The following is a 14,254-nucleotide window of genomic DNA, read 5'->3' as shown; positions in this document are numbered from 1 at the left end:
CCCCACCAGCCAGTGACGCCACAGGTGGCTGAACCCTGACTTTGAGCTTTGCAGCAAAAAGGACTGCATCGCGTTCGAGAAGCTGAAATCTAACGAATTTCGCTTGAACAATTTACAGAGGCCTGAATCATTATCTCCTCTACAGAGCACCAAGGGTGATTTTCGAACAGAGGAATTGCTTCAAGATTCATCCGTATGATGAAATACTGAATACAGTCATCACTCGAAGACTTATACTGTGGCACCACAAAAGGGAGGGAAGCGCACCACCTAAACTCTCGCTCAACTGCACTGCTTAGAGTTATCTTGAAGATGGCATCCCAACCCACCAACCCACCAACCACCCGCACCCCCTCACCCGACCCCTTCGACGCCCTCCTAACCCTAGAAGACACCCTCTACACCACCGCCTACAACCTCGGCGTCTCCGACGGCGCCCACGCCGGCCGAATTGAAGGACGAATCTTCGGTTTGGAAAAAGGCTTCGAGAAGTTCGCTTCATTGGGCGAGCTCCACGGACGGAGTGTAGTCTGGGGATCACGGTTACCCGGTCTCACATCCAATATCGTATCGAAAGAGGAGGAAGCTGGAGGTATGACGCTGCCGCAGTTAAAGAGTAATGAGAGACTACGCAACAACACAACACTCCTGCACTCCCTAACCGACCCCCTCACCTTCGACACCGCAAACACCGAAGAAGGCGTCGCGGATTTCGACGATCGGTTCAAGCGCGCTGGGGCGAAAGCGAAAGTCATTGAGCGGATCGTCGGCGAAGCCGAAAGTAACAGTGCCTCTACAAAGTCACCTGGTGGATCACGATCACCAGCTCGAGGGAAGACAGGGCCGGTGAGAGTGACTGGGCAGAATAAGGCTGGTGGAGCGAAGAAGGGGGATGATAGTATAGAGGATTTTGCAGGGTCGAAGTTGTTGCGCTGAGGCGATGGTTCTGAGCATACGGCTTGAGTGTGGTGACTTCGGGCGGGTCGGGCGGCGATGAGCCCTGTCTGTCTCGATGGGGAGAATGGTAGATGAGGATCTGCGCTCGTATCATCTGGTATCCCGTACCTGCCTCCCCTGGTAGAGCGGACTGAGCCATCGTACCATTCCCAAGATTATGGCCTGACATTGCTACACCGGCGGAAAGAGCGAACTACCAGGCAAACGGGACAAGACACCAAGCCATCATACAGTCTCCAGTTGCAAGAATGATGGAAAAGCACTAGGCTTCAAATTACTCCGCTATCCTAGAAGGGGACCCGGGCACAACCCAAGGTCTTAGCTCAACCACTACACCGTGCTATGACATACGAGATGAAGAAAGATAATAAGAATCCATCGTAACTAAAAGGATATTGAGAAAGGTGTCAAATCGAAAGTGTGCCGCAAAGTCTCCTCCTCTCCCTTTTCGTGCTAGATGATGCACTGGTATCAAAAACATGTCGCAAATGCCCCCTCTTGCGATTGACGCACACCTAAACCACCTCCGCTCAGATAGCATCGATCATAGGGACAGGCCTTTCCATGCGTGGCTCCATACGCGGTGGTGGAGGGCCGTTGGGCTTGCCCCCGCTACTGTCGACGCGGTTATGATTCGGGAACTCCTAGTACCCGTTCATGGTCATGCGCTGGCTGTTCCTGCTGAGCTCGCGGTCGGCAGAGGGTGAGATGGGGCGCGAGGAGTGGCCCTGGTGAGAGCTCTCCTTGAGGGCAAGCAGCTGCTTGGCGCGGAACGACTCGTAGTGGATTTGTGCGGTCGTCTCGATCAGGTCTTGCAGGTGGGTGCGGGTGAGGAAGTTGCGGAGGTAGACGAATTCGCAGTGGTTCTCGTCCTCGACTGTGGGGTGTTAGTGGAGTGCGCGTGGAGGAGCGTTTGAGATGGCCTACCGTTGATGATGCCCCACTTGTTCTGGCGACCACGGACGTTCCTGCCGTTGACAACAACGGTCCTCTCAGAGCCGACGACGGCAAAGGGAAGGAGTTCCTAGTGGAAGTTAGCAGACGTCTAGTCGCACCTCGACATGTCCCTCACCTTAATGGCCTGCTTTGCCTGGACTTCCTCGTTGTCATCCTCCTCGTTGTCGTAGGGGTACATGCGCAGGTTGTGGAACTGGAACTCCTCCTTTATCCTGTGCTTGAACTCGGCACGCTCCTCCAGGGTCAAGCTGTCGCTCTTGGCAATAACGGGCACGACGTTGACAAACTCGCTGAGCTTCTTGAGGACGACAATGTCGATGGGCTTGAGGGCGTGGCCAGAGGGCTGGATGAAGAACAGGCAGCAGTGGATGCGCGTGTCCTGGAGGTAGCGCTCACGCTGGGCGGTCAGCTCCTTGCGGAGGTAGGCGCTGTGCTGGTCCTTGATGTACTTGACAATGGGGTCCCAGCAGCGCTCGTTGTTGATCAGGTCACCGTAGCCGGGCGTGTCGACGATGTTGAGGCGCAGACGCACGCCGTTTTCCTCGATGATGTGTGAGACGGGGTGGATGTTGGTGGTGCTGCGGACCTCCTCGTCGGGCTGGAAGCGGCCCTTGGAGTCCATGAGGTGCGAGGCGAAGAGCGTGTTGATCAGTGTCGACTTGCCGAGACCAGTCTGTCCTGTACACCGTCAATACCAATGGGGACATGGTGGAGGAAGTAGCTTACCAACGCAGATGACATTGAACTGGAAGCCCCGCTTGACCGACTTGCGCTCAATCTGCTTGGTGATGCTGTCGAAACCGACATAGCTGTCCGGGAAGATGGGCTGCGACTGGTTCTGGTTGTATGCAGCAGCCATTGTGGATGATGGGAGCCTCGGGGCGCGGACTGGGGGTGATGGAGGTGGGTGGGTGAATGGGAATTAGGTTGGGGAGAGGAGGGTCGGAGGTGTCGTCGTAATAGAGTAAATAGTCAGGGTCGCTGCGCTGGCGACTTTCTCGTGGAGATGCAGGCGCGGGAAAGGGGGCAGCTAGGAAGCGAAAGCGCGCTAGTGGGAGGGCGGTAAGGCGCGACCTGCAAGCTCGGACTGGGGTCACGACATTTTACAACACCATCACCGGCATCGCCATTTCGCGGCCCTACGTAATCCCGTCGCAGCCAGCCACCGCTGAAGTCATGGCACTCACCCGCCCGCTCCCTCCGCTGTGGCAGACGCTCCTGCCGGGTCTCAATGGCCCAATGCGGCCCATCCTCAACACGCCTTTCCTTCAACGCCTATCACAACCCTTCGGCGCAACCAACACACCATTCGGCGCACTCGCGATACCGTCACTATCACTCCCCTCAATACCGTCACTATCCGATATCTGGGACGGCATACTCAATGCGGTGCCCAAGAAGAAGACGTCATACCGCAAGAAGCGCCAACGGTTCATGGCGGGCAAGGGACTGAAGGACATCACATCGCTGAACACATGTTCTGGGTGCGGAAGAGTTAAGCGCCTGCACATCCTGTGTCCATACTGCGTGGATGGTAGGACTTCACACTCGCTACATGGAGAGAACCATTCGCTAATAAACACCCAGCCATCAAGACCACCATCTTCGGCCAGCTCAACTGGGCCATCCGCAGACCGACCGACAAGCAAGCGAAGGTGATGAAGAGGGAGAAGCGCGAAGAAGCCCAACGGATGCGGACGCTAGAGCCCGACCAAAGGAAGGCGAAGGAAGAGGCAGTAATGAAGCACACGGGCTGGAAGAGATGATGCGGGGTGGAGGAATTTGTGAACGAGAACTACGCAGGCTGAAAGAGATGGTGCGGGAAAGATGAACGACCCGTGAATGAGAGCAATTGGCATGCAGTCTGGATGACTGTATTTGTAGCGCATATACAGGCGCGGCTTGGGCGTCGGGATACTTGTACATGAAAGATGTAACAACATAACGGACAGGCGACTACGATATACACCACAGGCAAATGTACACTGGATCAAGGAAATCAAGGTGTCTTCAGCACCTGATTCTGTTGCACCAAAGTGTTCTATAATTACCCCAATCCATCCATTACCTCTTCTCGTTAGCACCCATAGGCGGCGAACCAACCGTACTCCCCCTCCTACTCGCATCGCCCTTCCCCTCCGCCGCCTCCCTCTCCAAGAAGTCCTGCCACAACTCCGCCAACGACTCCTTGTTACTCGAGCTACTAGCCATGAGCATGGGGTCTGCAGCTGCGGCGCTCAACGACGCCGTCGATGGCGTTCGTCTAAAGGGCGAGGAGAGAGGGATGCGGAGGCCGGTTGAGCTGGATGAGGTGCCGGGGCGAGCGAGACCTGCTTGCTCTTTTTGCTCTGGGTGGGGCGTTAGTCGGGGGAATGGGATAGTTGGAGAGGGGGGAGGGGGGAGGGAGAGGGGAAGGGGGCTTACCATCTGTCCAGCCCAGCAGTGCAGAAATCAACTGCAACGCTTCGAATTTCTTCGGATCACTCCGGTCTATACTCAGGAAATGCAAAAAGTAGTTTGTGATGATCTGTCGATCCACATTGTCTTCCGGTCGCCCCTTCTTCAGTATCCTCAGCGCTTTGGTGAGATGTTCGTTGAGTGTTACGGCTTCGTGGCGCAGTTTGCCGATTAACAGGTTCTTCTCCTTGACTTCCTTCTCGAAGGGCAGGGCGCGCTCGAGGTCTTTCTGTGTGGACTCGAGTGTGGCTTTGGCGGCGTTGGACGCTGATTCCGCGGCTTGGACTTGTTTCCGCAGGTCGTTGATTTGCGATTCGTAGGTCTCGACGGACTTTTTGAGCTCGGCTTTTCGCACTGTACATGGTCAGTTAGGGGAGACTCATGTCGAGAGAAGATTGTACTCACGGTTCTGTACTTCCTGCAGCGCCTTCTGCAGACCTTCCACAGCTTGATTATTGGTGTCTCTATCCCTCGCAGCGCGTTCGTACTCTTCCCGCATCGACTCCAGCTGGTCTCGCAACTCAGCATCCTTCTCAGCGAGGTTCTCGCGCAGAGATCGCTCGTTCATGGCCAGTACTTCCCAGTCTTGCATGGCTTGTTTGGCGTTCTCGAACTCCTCCCTGGCGTATGCTTCTCGCGAGATCAGCTCATCGCGTTCCTTGATCCAGTTCTGTTGCGACAGAGTCGACCTGCTGCGTAGTGTCTCGATCTCGGATGCCTGGGCTTCCTTTTCTTGCCGTAGCTTTGCGAGCTCCTCGGTCAGGCTGTTGTTGTTCTCCTGTAGCTCGCGGGTTTGCTCCTCGAGGTCGGCGATTTGCAATTGGAATTCCTCGATCCTGGCCTGCGGATGGTCAGTATTCTGCCTGCTATAATCTCGTGCGCAAACATACCGCATCCGCCTTGAGTCGATCGCCTAAGCTGGTCTTGATCGTATTGACCCTGCCGAGCAAGTTCTTGTATTGTGTCTCAAAGTGCTCCTTGCCCTCGTTGGCCTCATCCAGCTCCTCCCTCAAGCTCCGCATTTCTTCCTCATGATTCGCATGTGACTCGTCTGATGTCCCTGTGCTCTGCTTGTTCTGAACCTCCTCCAAACTCTTCCTCAGCTCCGTGACCTCCTGCCGTAGCGCATCGCGCTCCTTGGCTATCGCGTCTAGGCGTGCGCTGGCGTCTGAAGGGGGCGGCGGCGAGGCGGAGATTCCTTGTTGCGAGCGTGAGCGTGCCAGTCCAAGCGCAATTGCGGACGAGATGCTGTGGTGTGGAGTCCCGTTTGTCTGCAGCGTCGGCGACAGCGGCGGTTGGTCGTCGTCTACGTCGTCGGCGTCTGGATCGGCTGAATGCGCGGCGGGCTTCTGCATTGACACCATTAGTACTCGTGGTTGTATAGAGGGCTCTCGTGGACCGCATACAGCCTGCTCGGCCTCATCCTCGGCGTCTTCGTCGTGATCCTCCGCGTCGCTTCTGGCGTGGTCCCCATTCACTTTGTCTGTGCCGTCCGCCTTGTTCGCAGCGGCGGCTTTCTTCTTATTCTTCTTTTTCTGCGACTTGGACAAAGTGCCTGGCGTCGCCTGTTAGCCCATAATTCTTCCGTGCTCCCACATGGGCCGCGACGTGAAAGCGGAGTTTACTGGCACCTCCGAGGGCTGCAAGCTCACCTACCACTCTGCTGTATGGGGTCCGATGTAGTGGGCGCAGACATCTTGAAAGACGCGTAATGCAGTCGCTACCGCATCAAGAAGACTTGGTTTACGGGGGAAAGAGGCTATGGGTGTTCTGGGGGAGCATTCGTGGATGTCTTGACTTGGCAATTCGTGTCCCGTTCTATGGTTTGTTTCGGCCCACGCGGTCCACGGGTGGCGTACGTCACTAGCCACATCTCACTACCGTTCCATCTTTAGACCGACGCATGCCCCTCGTAGTCATCAACACGCATGCGACGATTTGTGCATTACTAATGACAACAAAGGAGACAATTCTTTGTGTGCACTGCTTCACGACTCGAGCCATCAGCGACAGCGCGCCAACCTTCGCGGGGTAGCCGAGCCCTCCGACATCTCCTGCAATCCAGCTCAAACAAGCCAAGACTGACCGCGTAACCTATCCGATCCCTCCAGACCATGAAGTACTACCGACCGCTATTCTACTCTGCCGTCACAATCATTTATGCCTCGTTCACGCTCCGAGTCCTCAGACTAGGTCTTCTTCCAAGATTGATCAGTCAGAAACGGGATCCAAAAGCCTCGTAGGACGGCGTCTGAGATATGCTCGAGTGCTCCAAACACCAACATCTGATTACGTCTGGCTCTATGGACGTCATGCACATGAGCTTCCTCGGACCATACCTCTGGAAACGTCTCCGACTCCAGTACATGACGATGTAGATTTCTATCACCACAGTATTACCGTCATCTTTTAGGCTCACACAGGCACATTACATACCCAAACCCCATAACAGCACTTCCATCTACAACTTCAATTCCAAAATCATGACCGCCCCGTCCAAGCCAAAGCAAGCGCTCGATTTCGACGGTGCCCTCCTCCAAGAACTCCAAGGCGATGTCAGCGATTCCCACCACTCGCTGCAGTGTCTGTCGTCCACGACAACGGCTGCGGTCCCGGCGCAGTGACCATAGCGATAATGGGAAGCAGCTTTCCAACCGGTCAAGATCCACGCCACGGACGTAAACCCAATGTTCCTCGCTCAGCTGTAAGCCAATCTCACCGACAACCCCTCGTGGCCAGTCAAAGTCGAGACAATGGACGCTTGCAACCTCACCTTCCCAGACAACACCTTCGACAGCGCGATGAGGAGATGTGGGATGAGGCGCTCGACTTCATTGTGGAAAAGTTGCCTCGTAATGAGTGGTCCAAGGGTGAGGGTGGGGTGAAAAAGATAAGGATGGTTGCTGATGTTGCGATTGTCAAGAAGGGAGGTTTGTGAGTGATTCTCTCGCTGTGTATGCTCTCTGACAATCTAGATCTGTACAAACAGCTACGGTATAAAGGCTCCGCTTTTCTGGTTTTCGAGTGCGCCTGTTGTGGCTTTTCTATACTACGCGTCCAGTCACTGGTATTCACTCTGACTGTCGTGGCGACCGTACCTTGTCTTATCATACGAAAGTTTTGTGGATCCCTTGAGAAGGTAATGAGCTCATTTCTCAGGCTACCGAGCTCACCAATACGGCCATATCAGTCTTTCACAAGACTGGTTCTACGTTTCCTATCTGAGAGTAATAAATGCACTTCTAGTGCAGATGCTCCCGGCCAAACCCCGCTCATCATCACGAGCACAAGTCCATGACTGTATATTGGCCAAAGCTTCCGCCAGGAACGTTTGCTCCTTTATCATCGCCTTCAGGCAGCACACGATAATCCGATGAGGCAATCGCGCTAGCAACGAGACTCTGCTTTGTCTGCGTATATAGATCCGCCCACTCTCCTGTTTCCCAGTCTACACATCGACTCTCAATCTACTCAGTTGTACCAAAACCTTGTACAATATGCAGCTCTTACTTCTCCTCCTCGCCGGTCTTTTTGCGACCCTGACCTCCGCATGCGGTTTTCCCTTCAACAACAATCGTCTCACCAACAGCTCCTTAGTCGACGACTTCATCGCCGACCTGGAAGTATCTGGACAGCTCGGCGATAATGGCGGCCAAGGCTGGATGTCAGTCATCAACCATCGGATTCCAGATAGAACGGTCTGGCCCGATCAGGGCCCCGAAAATGACCCATATGTTTGGATTGATTACTGCTATGCCACTGATAAGGACTACGACGCGTTCCACGACGTCGGTAAGTATACCTACATGTCGCCTTCCACATCACGAATTCTGCGAGTACTGACTCTGTTTACCACAGTGGAGGAGGCAGCAAAAGAGTGGGTGACCAAGTTGGGCAAGGGTAAAGACAATGGACATCGATTTGCTGGATTCCGTCACTATTACTACGACGACGACGAAGAGGGGTTTTATCCACGTTGTGATGAGGATAACGAATGGAACGAATTCGTTCCCGAAGGTACACTTCTGATCAAGGAATCCTGGGATGAATCTGCTTCAGCAACTATTGGATTCATCCCAGAGACACAGTAAGTCGGTCATTGACAAGTATTATACTTCAACTGTCTATTATCAGGTTACTAACATCTTTTTCCTACTCCAAGAAATGAGAAAGCCGATCGACACAGTTTGCTTCTTGTAGTGCGTCCTGCTGACTACGACTTATGGGAATGGGAGGTTGCTCATGAGCTGGGTCATGTTCTTGGCTTTGAACATGAGCATCAGAGGAAGGACCGTGAGCTTTTTCTGCTAGACAACTTTTCTATCCCGGCTAACAGTTCAGGGGACGACCATGTCAACTTCGACTGCTCCAAACTCGAGGGCTACGAGACTGCCAAGAAGAAAGTGGAGACTGAGCCCGCGTGGAAGGGGAAAACGATTGAAGACGTCTGTGGATCCAACTGGTTGGGATACATGCACGGCCTCCATTTTGCAACCCCAACCGCGTACTGTACCGACATGGGTCTCGCAAAAGATAAAACGACACCGTTGGCACAGTACTCGGAAACGGCATACGACTTCGATTCTATCATGCACTACCCCTCTCGAGCGCACGCTGCAAATCAGCGAGGTGCCGTCAATGAGCTACCCCTTGTACGCTGGAAGAATGGGCGTCCCAGTGACGGTTCGGGGCCGAACGATGGGAACGCACAAATCATTCAATGGCCTACGGCGATTTCGGATGGAGATAAGAGAGGCGTTCAACACTACTACCCGTACGTGGGACCTACAGAAAATGGACAGGATCAAGGTGTACAGGATGTAGGAGTATGGGGTTAGCAAGACATCGATGGTAGAGAAAGATGTCTGGATAGCAATATACCAAGGTCAGGTAAATTGTTAGACATAAACAAGGTCATACAGGTAGCCTCAATACATGAATGAACATTGCCTTTTCACGCACGTGCATATTGAATGTGATGTTGGTGGTCGGTCGAAGATCCCTGAAACCCTCTGACGTCGGCTGGACCCTGGGGCTAAAGTCGCCGGTTCCCCACATCGGGGCCGTTGCGGCAGGTACCACAATGACAGCACCACATCGCCGGGAACATCGCTCGGTATCCGAAAAAGAACCGTTACTATACACACGCAATACTAAGATGCCATTCCTCGTGTTAAACCACGAAATCAAAGTTGCATCCAGATATAGACCTCAGTCACCTTGAACAGCATCAGTCCACCTTCAATACATCGGAATTGCCAGATCACGCCCAACTCAACAGCAAAAGCTTCATATATTCCACTAGCTATGGCGGTTTCGGTTGCACTCAATCTGGACTTATCGAGCCTCAACGTTAGCACCGGAAACGACGATACCAACGTTTCTAGCGATTTCTCCTATGGCTTCTCGCACGCGAACGGTACCAACGGTGACAATGCCAAACCCCTCCCAATCGTGATTGCGGGAGGCGGTTGCGTCGGTCTGTTTCTAGCCCTCCTCCTCGCACAGTCCGACATACCCAATAAGGTGATCGTCATCGAACCGCAGCAGCCAGATCCCATGTCGACGCGCGCAATGGCACATCAACCGCCAACGTATCCCATCCTATCCAAAGTCGAAGGCTTACTACCGGAGCTGGTGAAGACAGGAAGTTTGAGTTCAGGTCTATGCTTCCGAACGAGCATCCAAAACGGCAGCAAAGTGATTGCGGGGAAAACATTCGACAACTCAGGCGAAGGGATGAAAGGAAAAGGTCAACTCCTCTTACCGCAAGGAAAATTCCAACAAATCCTCATGAAGCGCCTCGCAGCTCTAGGCGACGAAAAAGCCGAAGTACGCCTCGGAACCAGCGTATCATCCTTCAAATCAACCCCAACCAGCGTCACCGTGCAAATCACCCCCGAAGCCACCTCAACCCAACTCGGCGACGAATCCCTCGAAGCCGCCTATTTAACCGACGCCTCCGGCGCCCACTCCACCATCCGCAAAGACCTCAACATCACCCTCGAAGGCGAAACCCTCGACGCCCAACTCGTAGCCACAGACCTCCACTTCGACTTCCACGCCCACGGCTTCCACGACGCGAATTTCATCATGGATCCGCTGAACTACGGTCTCATTGGCCGAATAAACCACGCCAGCGCGGATGGGAAACCAGCCTTATGGCGTGTGAGTTATGGGGTCCCGATTGGGGTGTCTGAGGAGGAGATTATGAGGACGCTGGATGAGAAGTTGGGGGTTATGATGCCGAATGGAGGACGGGATGGGCGGGGGGAGAAGGCGTATGAGGTTGTGAGGGTGGCGCCGTATAAAGCGCAACAGCGGCTTGTTCCGTCGTTGTATCATCACGACGAGCGTGTTTGTCTTGTGGGGGATGCGGCGCATTTGACGAATCCGTATGCGGGACTTGGTTTGGCGTCTGGTATGGCGGATGCGTCTTCGCTGTCTGAGGTTCTCATTCGGGTTCTTACTGGGAAGGCGCAGGATGATGAGAGGTTGTTGAACGCTTGGTCAACGGCGAGGAGGGAGAGCTTTTTGAATGTTGTGGATAAGCCGTCGAGGATGGCGTATAAGCGGGTTAAGGCTGATGTCAGTAATGATGAGAAGATACAGGAGATGATGAGCAAAGACCCGCTTGTGGGTGCGCTGAAGAAGGGTATGCCTGTTCAGCCGCCGAGTTTGGAGACAAAGGGGGAGGAATTGGAGGGGTGGTGATGGCGAGGATTTTGATCATGCGTCGTTATGGGATGGTTGTAGATGTTACTTTGACAACATGGCCATCGATTCATTATACATTAGACCCCGCAAAATACGAGTTGCTCAAAGAATCACTCCCCAGAATACCATCCCTCCAAACGACTAACACCCATAGGCAGCACATCGTCTTCAACCACCGACTCCGTAAGCCGCCCCCACAGATCCATCTCACCATCCCAACTCCGCACCGCCGTAGCAGGATAATCCTTCGGCGGAACAGGCGGCCTTTCATCCCCCCTCGTCGGCTCCGTCGCCCTCTTCATCTTCGCATAAGCCAACCTCGCCACAGCCGCCGCATCCTGATCCTCCGTAAAATACTCCAGGTAATCCTGCAGCTGAGGCGTAAGATTACTCTCCGGATACCCCTCGACGCGTCCAGTAGTCGTCCGGTTCCATCCGAAGCTAGTGATGTTTGGCAGTGAACGGACTAATCGCATCCACTCATGATATATCCCCGGTCGTTGGAGTAAAGAGTAGATAACATTAGTATGTTTCCACTCCCTCACCCCCTTCCCCTCTTCCCCCATATGCCTCGCAACATGATCACACCTCTCCCCCCACTCCGTACTAAAATGAACGCAGAACCCACAGCCCCAACCCGTCCTTGTCATACGCCGCCGTCGCGCAGACAGTGCATGAACCTTTTTCCTGCCAGGCCCCACCGCAGCGCAAGACGTGCATCGGTGGGCTTGGGCGTGGTGTTTCGTGTAGTCCTTCGCGAGGAAATATATGCACTCGCAGAGATCACATGTAAACATATCCGGACGTTCTTGGTAGGTTTCTTCGTGCCGTTTCCAGTCTGCTTTTGAGATGAAGGGGCGGGTGCAGATGGTGCAGAAGTAGGCGTGGGGTTTGGGGCAGAGGCGGGATTGTTTGTGTGCGGAGACGCAGGTTTTGAAGTAGTCTTTTGATTGTGGGGCTGGTTTCTTGGGGGACTTTGCTTTGGTAGGACGGTGGCAGGGCTCTTCTGTTGGAGTGGGGGAATATAGAGGTGGGGAGGTGGGCCCGTGGCACAAGAGATGTTCGGCCATGGAAAAGTGTTGATTCCGCGATATATTGGACGTGTTCGAATAGCCTGATATGGACGATGACATTGAGTCTCGAAGTGGGGCCTGCGAGAAGCTGCTGTTCCCCGATGATCGATAGCTTGACATTGCCGACGAGAAGCTCGAAGCGGAGAGGTGTTGCGATGAAACGAAGGGCCGGGGTATGGTGTTCTCGGTCGGCCATTGTCGAGGAAGATGTTGCAGAGCCTCTGTTTTCGGGTCAGTCAAAGTGCTACTCTTGGGCACTAGGAGTGATCTTCACATACCGACAGGGCTTTGTTGATACTTGTTAGCAATGTTGGGCTGATGCTCCATGTAGCTCCATGCTGAAAACGCAGTGTCGAAGGCTTCGTTACCAAAATCATCAGTCGTATCGTAAGTATACAGCGAGCCAGCGCCGGAATGTTCGTGACCGCTCATGATGCAGAAGAGGAAAGGATGTACAAGAAAGAAATGTATTCAATGCGCGCTGCGCTGGTAGTTGAAGAACGTGGTCCCGACCAAATCCCCAACATGCCTCCATCGCCGCTATATAAACCCAGCCATATTCTCAGCCTCAGCTGCAGCGAGCAGAATTGCGGCTAGCGTTGTGGAGGAGGCGGCGTAGTTCACCTGAAACGCGGCGAACGCTGATGGCAGCCGTTTCATGGCCTGTCCGTGTTTCGAAACAACAGGCATCCAGAATGAGGGGTCGCGACGATTGGATCGAGATAACTAGTCGTGCAGAGGCGTGCATATCTGTGTTCCCAAGGCTGTTGACCGGTTGCGATGAAAATATGCGCTGCGAGGGCGAGTGGTTGAAGCGAAAGGCTGAAACTGCGACGGGCGAATAGGCGGTGGTTTGCCAAGGAAGCGGGACCAGAAGCCATCCAAAATGTCCGACCGTATTTATAAGTTGCTGCAGCCCGAGATGCTGACGTGCATGTTCCCAAGGTACTTTGAGCTCCCAGAATACGATGGTAGTGACCAGGGTACTTCATCCGGTAAGCCTGGGTGAGTCTGCGAACCTTTTGTGACCTCCGCGACCCATCTTCCCATTATCCTCTACCACCTACAAACGTCACAGTCGTCTCCTCGCCCACCTCACAGCCCGCCGCCGTCTTGCTCCATCGCCTCGGATACCTCCTCGCCTTGCTGTCGAGTCACCGTCAAAACGTTGGGGTTCAACGTAGTCCTCAAACCTGTTTCGTAACGCTGCCTTTGCAGCCCAGAAGTCGTTCATCTCGCTGCCTATGCAGCCTAGTCGTCGTCGTCGTCGTCGTCGTCGTCGTCGTTGTTGTCCTCCTCGTCCTCCTCCTCCTCCTCACTGGAGCTTGGTTCAACAGGCGTGTGGCTCACGCTGTGGGAAATATCCCAAAAATGGTTCCATTTGTTCTTGATGTGCTCTTTGAGCACCGCTCCCTTGCACAGGAACTTCTTCCTGCTGTCGTCGAGCCACTTTCTGAAGGCCATTTGGGTTGGATAGTGGGATTGTTGTTGTGTTGTGGGTATGGTATGTATGGTGGTGGTGGTGATGGTGAGAGTTTGCCAAACGGAGCTGAAATAGCAAGCATGGCTGTAGCTACCAAATTTCCAATACAAGGTGACTGTAGATGCCATGTGGGCTTTAGTAAGCTTGGGCCTTTTGAAGAATTGCAAACCTATGAGCTGAAATGCCTCAATTGTTGTGCTGGTCTGGTGATTTGGCGCTAGTGCGGCGAACTGGGAGCCCCCCAATGCTCGGACATACTCAACACCAGATTCACAAATGCACTGCACCCACAACCCTCCCTGTCGATACTCACGTCGTTCTACCGCTACTGGGAGACACATGTCCAGCTCATGTGGCCCCCTAGGACTGTTCCACCGCTTGGCTCATCGCCGCAGAAGGTCGTAATAAGCTCCAGGTCTACCTCATACGCGGCTCTCTACGTTGAAGCTGGCATTGGCGACCTCCTGGCGCTCACGAGAACCAAGGCATCCTACGCTCTCATTCCATACGTACAGCTGCTGGCGCTTCTCGTGGCGGCGGGCTAGGGTCGTGGGCCGCTCCAAGGCCGCTTTCTGCGTCGAGTCTGGCATCGGCGGCCTCCTGGCGACCA

At 54.1% G+C, this 14,254-nt stretch overlaps 8 protein-coding genes across 8 annotated transcripts; 5 read left to right on the top strand and 3 right to left on the bottom strand.

The window, feature by feature from the left end:
- Positions 1-312: 312 nt before the first annotated feature.
- Positions 313-869, top strand: J4E85_010483 (uncharacterized protein; the record flags this gene model as incomplete). Its single annotated transcript, XM_051474692.1, has 2 exons — positions 313-781; positions 802-869. The coding sequence occupies 2 exons, from the start codon at positions 313-315 to the stop codon at positions 867-869; spliced, it is 537 nt and encodes a 178-aa protein (XP_051321612.1).
- Positions 870-1,601: 732 nt separating this feature from the next.
- Positions 1,602-2,773, bottom strand: SPN2 (Septin Spn2; the record flags this gene model as incomplete). Its single annotated transcript, XM_051474691.1, has 4 exons — positions 1,602-1,834; positions 1,885-1,981; positions 2,030-2,592; positions 2,641-2,773. 4 exons carry the CDS (start codon positions 2,771-2,773, stop codon positions 1,602-1,604), a joined length of 1,026 nt encoding a protein of 341 aa, XP_051321611.1.
- A 317-nt stretch (positions 2,774-3,090) lies between these two features.
- On the top strand, positions 3,091-3,680 carry J4E85_010481 (uncharacterized protein; the record flags this gene model as incomplete). Its single annotated transcript, XM_051474690.1, has 2 exons — positions 3,091-3,448; positions 3,502-3,680. 2 exons carry the CDS (start codon positions 3,091-3,093, stop codon positions 3,678-3,680), a joined length of 537 nt encoding a protein of 178 aa, XP_051321610.1.
- Positions 3,681-3,978: 298 nt separating this feature from the next.
- On the bottom strand, positions 3,979-6,067 carry J4E85_010480 (uncharacterized protein; the record flags this gene model as incomplete). Its single annotated transcript, XM_051474689.1, has 5 exons — positions 3,979-4,262; positions 4,339-4,725; positions 4,777-5,212; positions 5,262-5,926; positions 6,028-6,067. The coding sequence occupies 5 exons, from the start codon at positions 6,065-6,067 to the stop codon at positions 3,979-3,981; spliced, it is 1,812 nt and encodes a 603-aa protein (XP_051321609.1).
- A 787-nt stretch (positions 6,068-6,854) lies between these two features.
- On the top strand, positions 6,855-7,309 carry J4E85_010479 (uncharacterized protein; the record flags this gene model as incomplete). The annotated part of the gene is made up of 2 exons (XM_051474688.1): positions 6,855-6,926; positions 7,169-7,309. The coding sequence occupies 2 exons, from the start codon at positions 6,855-6,857 to the stop codon at positions 7,307-7,309; spliced, it is 213 nt and encodes a 70-aa protein (XP_051321608.1).
- Positions 7,310-7,868: 559 nt separating this feature from the next.
- Positions 7,869-9,209, top strand: J4E85_010478 (uncharacterized protein; the record flags this gene model as incomplete). Its single annotated transcript, XM_051474687.1, has 3 exons — positions 7,869-8,163; positions 8,230-8,458; positions 8,708-9,209. The coding sequence occupies 3 exons, from the start codon at positions 7,869-7,871 to the stop codon at positions 9,207-9,209; spliced, it is 1,026 nt and encodes a 341-aa protein (XP_051321607.1).
- Positions 9,210-9,678: 469 nt separating this feature from the next.
- On the top strand, positions 9,679-11,085 carry J4E85_010477 (uncharacterized protein; the record flags this gene model as incomplete). The annotated part of the gene is made up of 1 exon (XM_051474686.1): positions 9,679-11,085. One exon carries the CDS (start codon positions 9,679-9,681, stop codon positions 11,083-11,085), a length of 1,407 nt encoding a protein of 468 aa, XP_051321606.1.
- A 2,327-nt stretch (positions 11,086-13,412) lies between these two features.
- On the bottom strand, positions 13,413-14,234 carry J4E85_010476 (uncharacterized protein; the record flags this gene model as incomplete). The annotated part of the gene is made up of 2 exons (XM_051474685.1): positions 13,413-13,610; positions 14,073-14,234. The coding sequence occupies 2 exons, from the start codon at positions 14,232-14,234 to the stop codon at positions 13,413-13,415; spliced, it is 360 nt and encodes a 119-aa protein (XP_051321605.1).
- Between the last annotated feature and the right edge of the window lie 20 nt (positions 14,235-14,254).

This window comes from Alternaria conjuncta (assembly GCF_024043145.1).
Source record: "Alternaria conjuncta strain BMP 0040 chromosome Unknown scaffold_23, whole genome shotgun sequence".
In the NCBI taxonomy this organism is placed as follows: domain Eukaryota; kingdom Fungi; phylum Ascomycota; class Dothideomycetes; order Pleosporales; family Pleosporaceae; genus Alternaria; species Alternaria conjuncta.
This window is presented reverse-complemented; position numbering and strand designations above follow the sequence as displayed.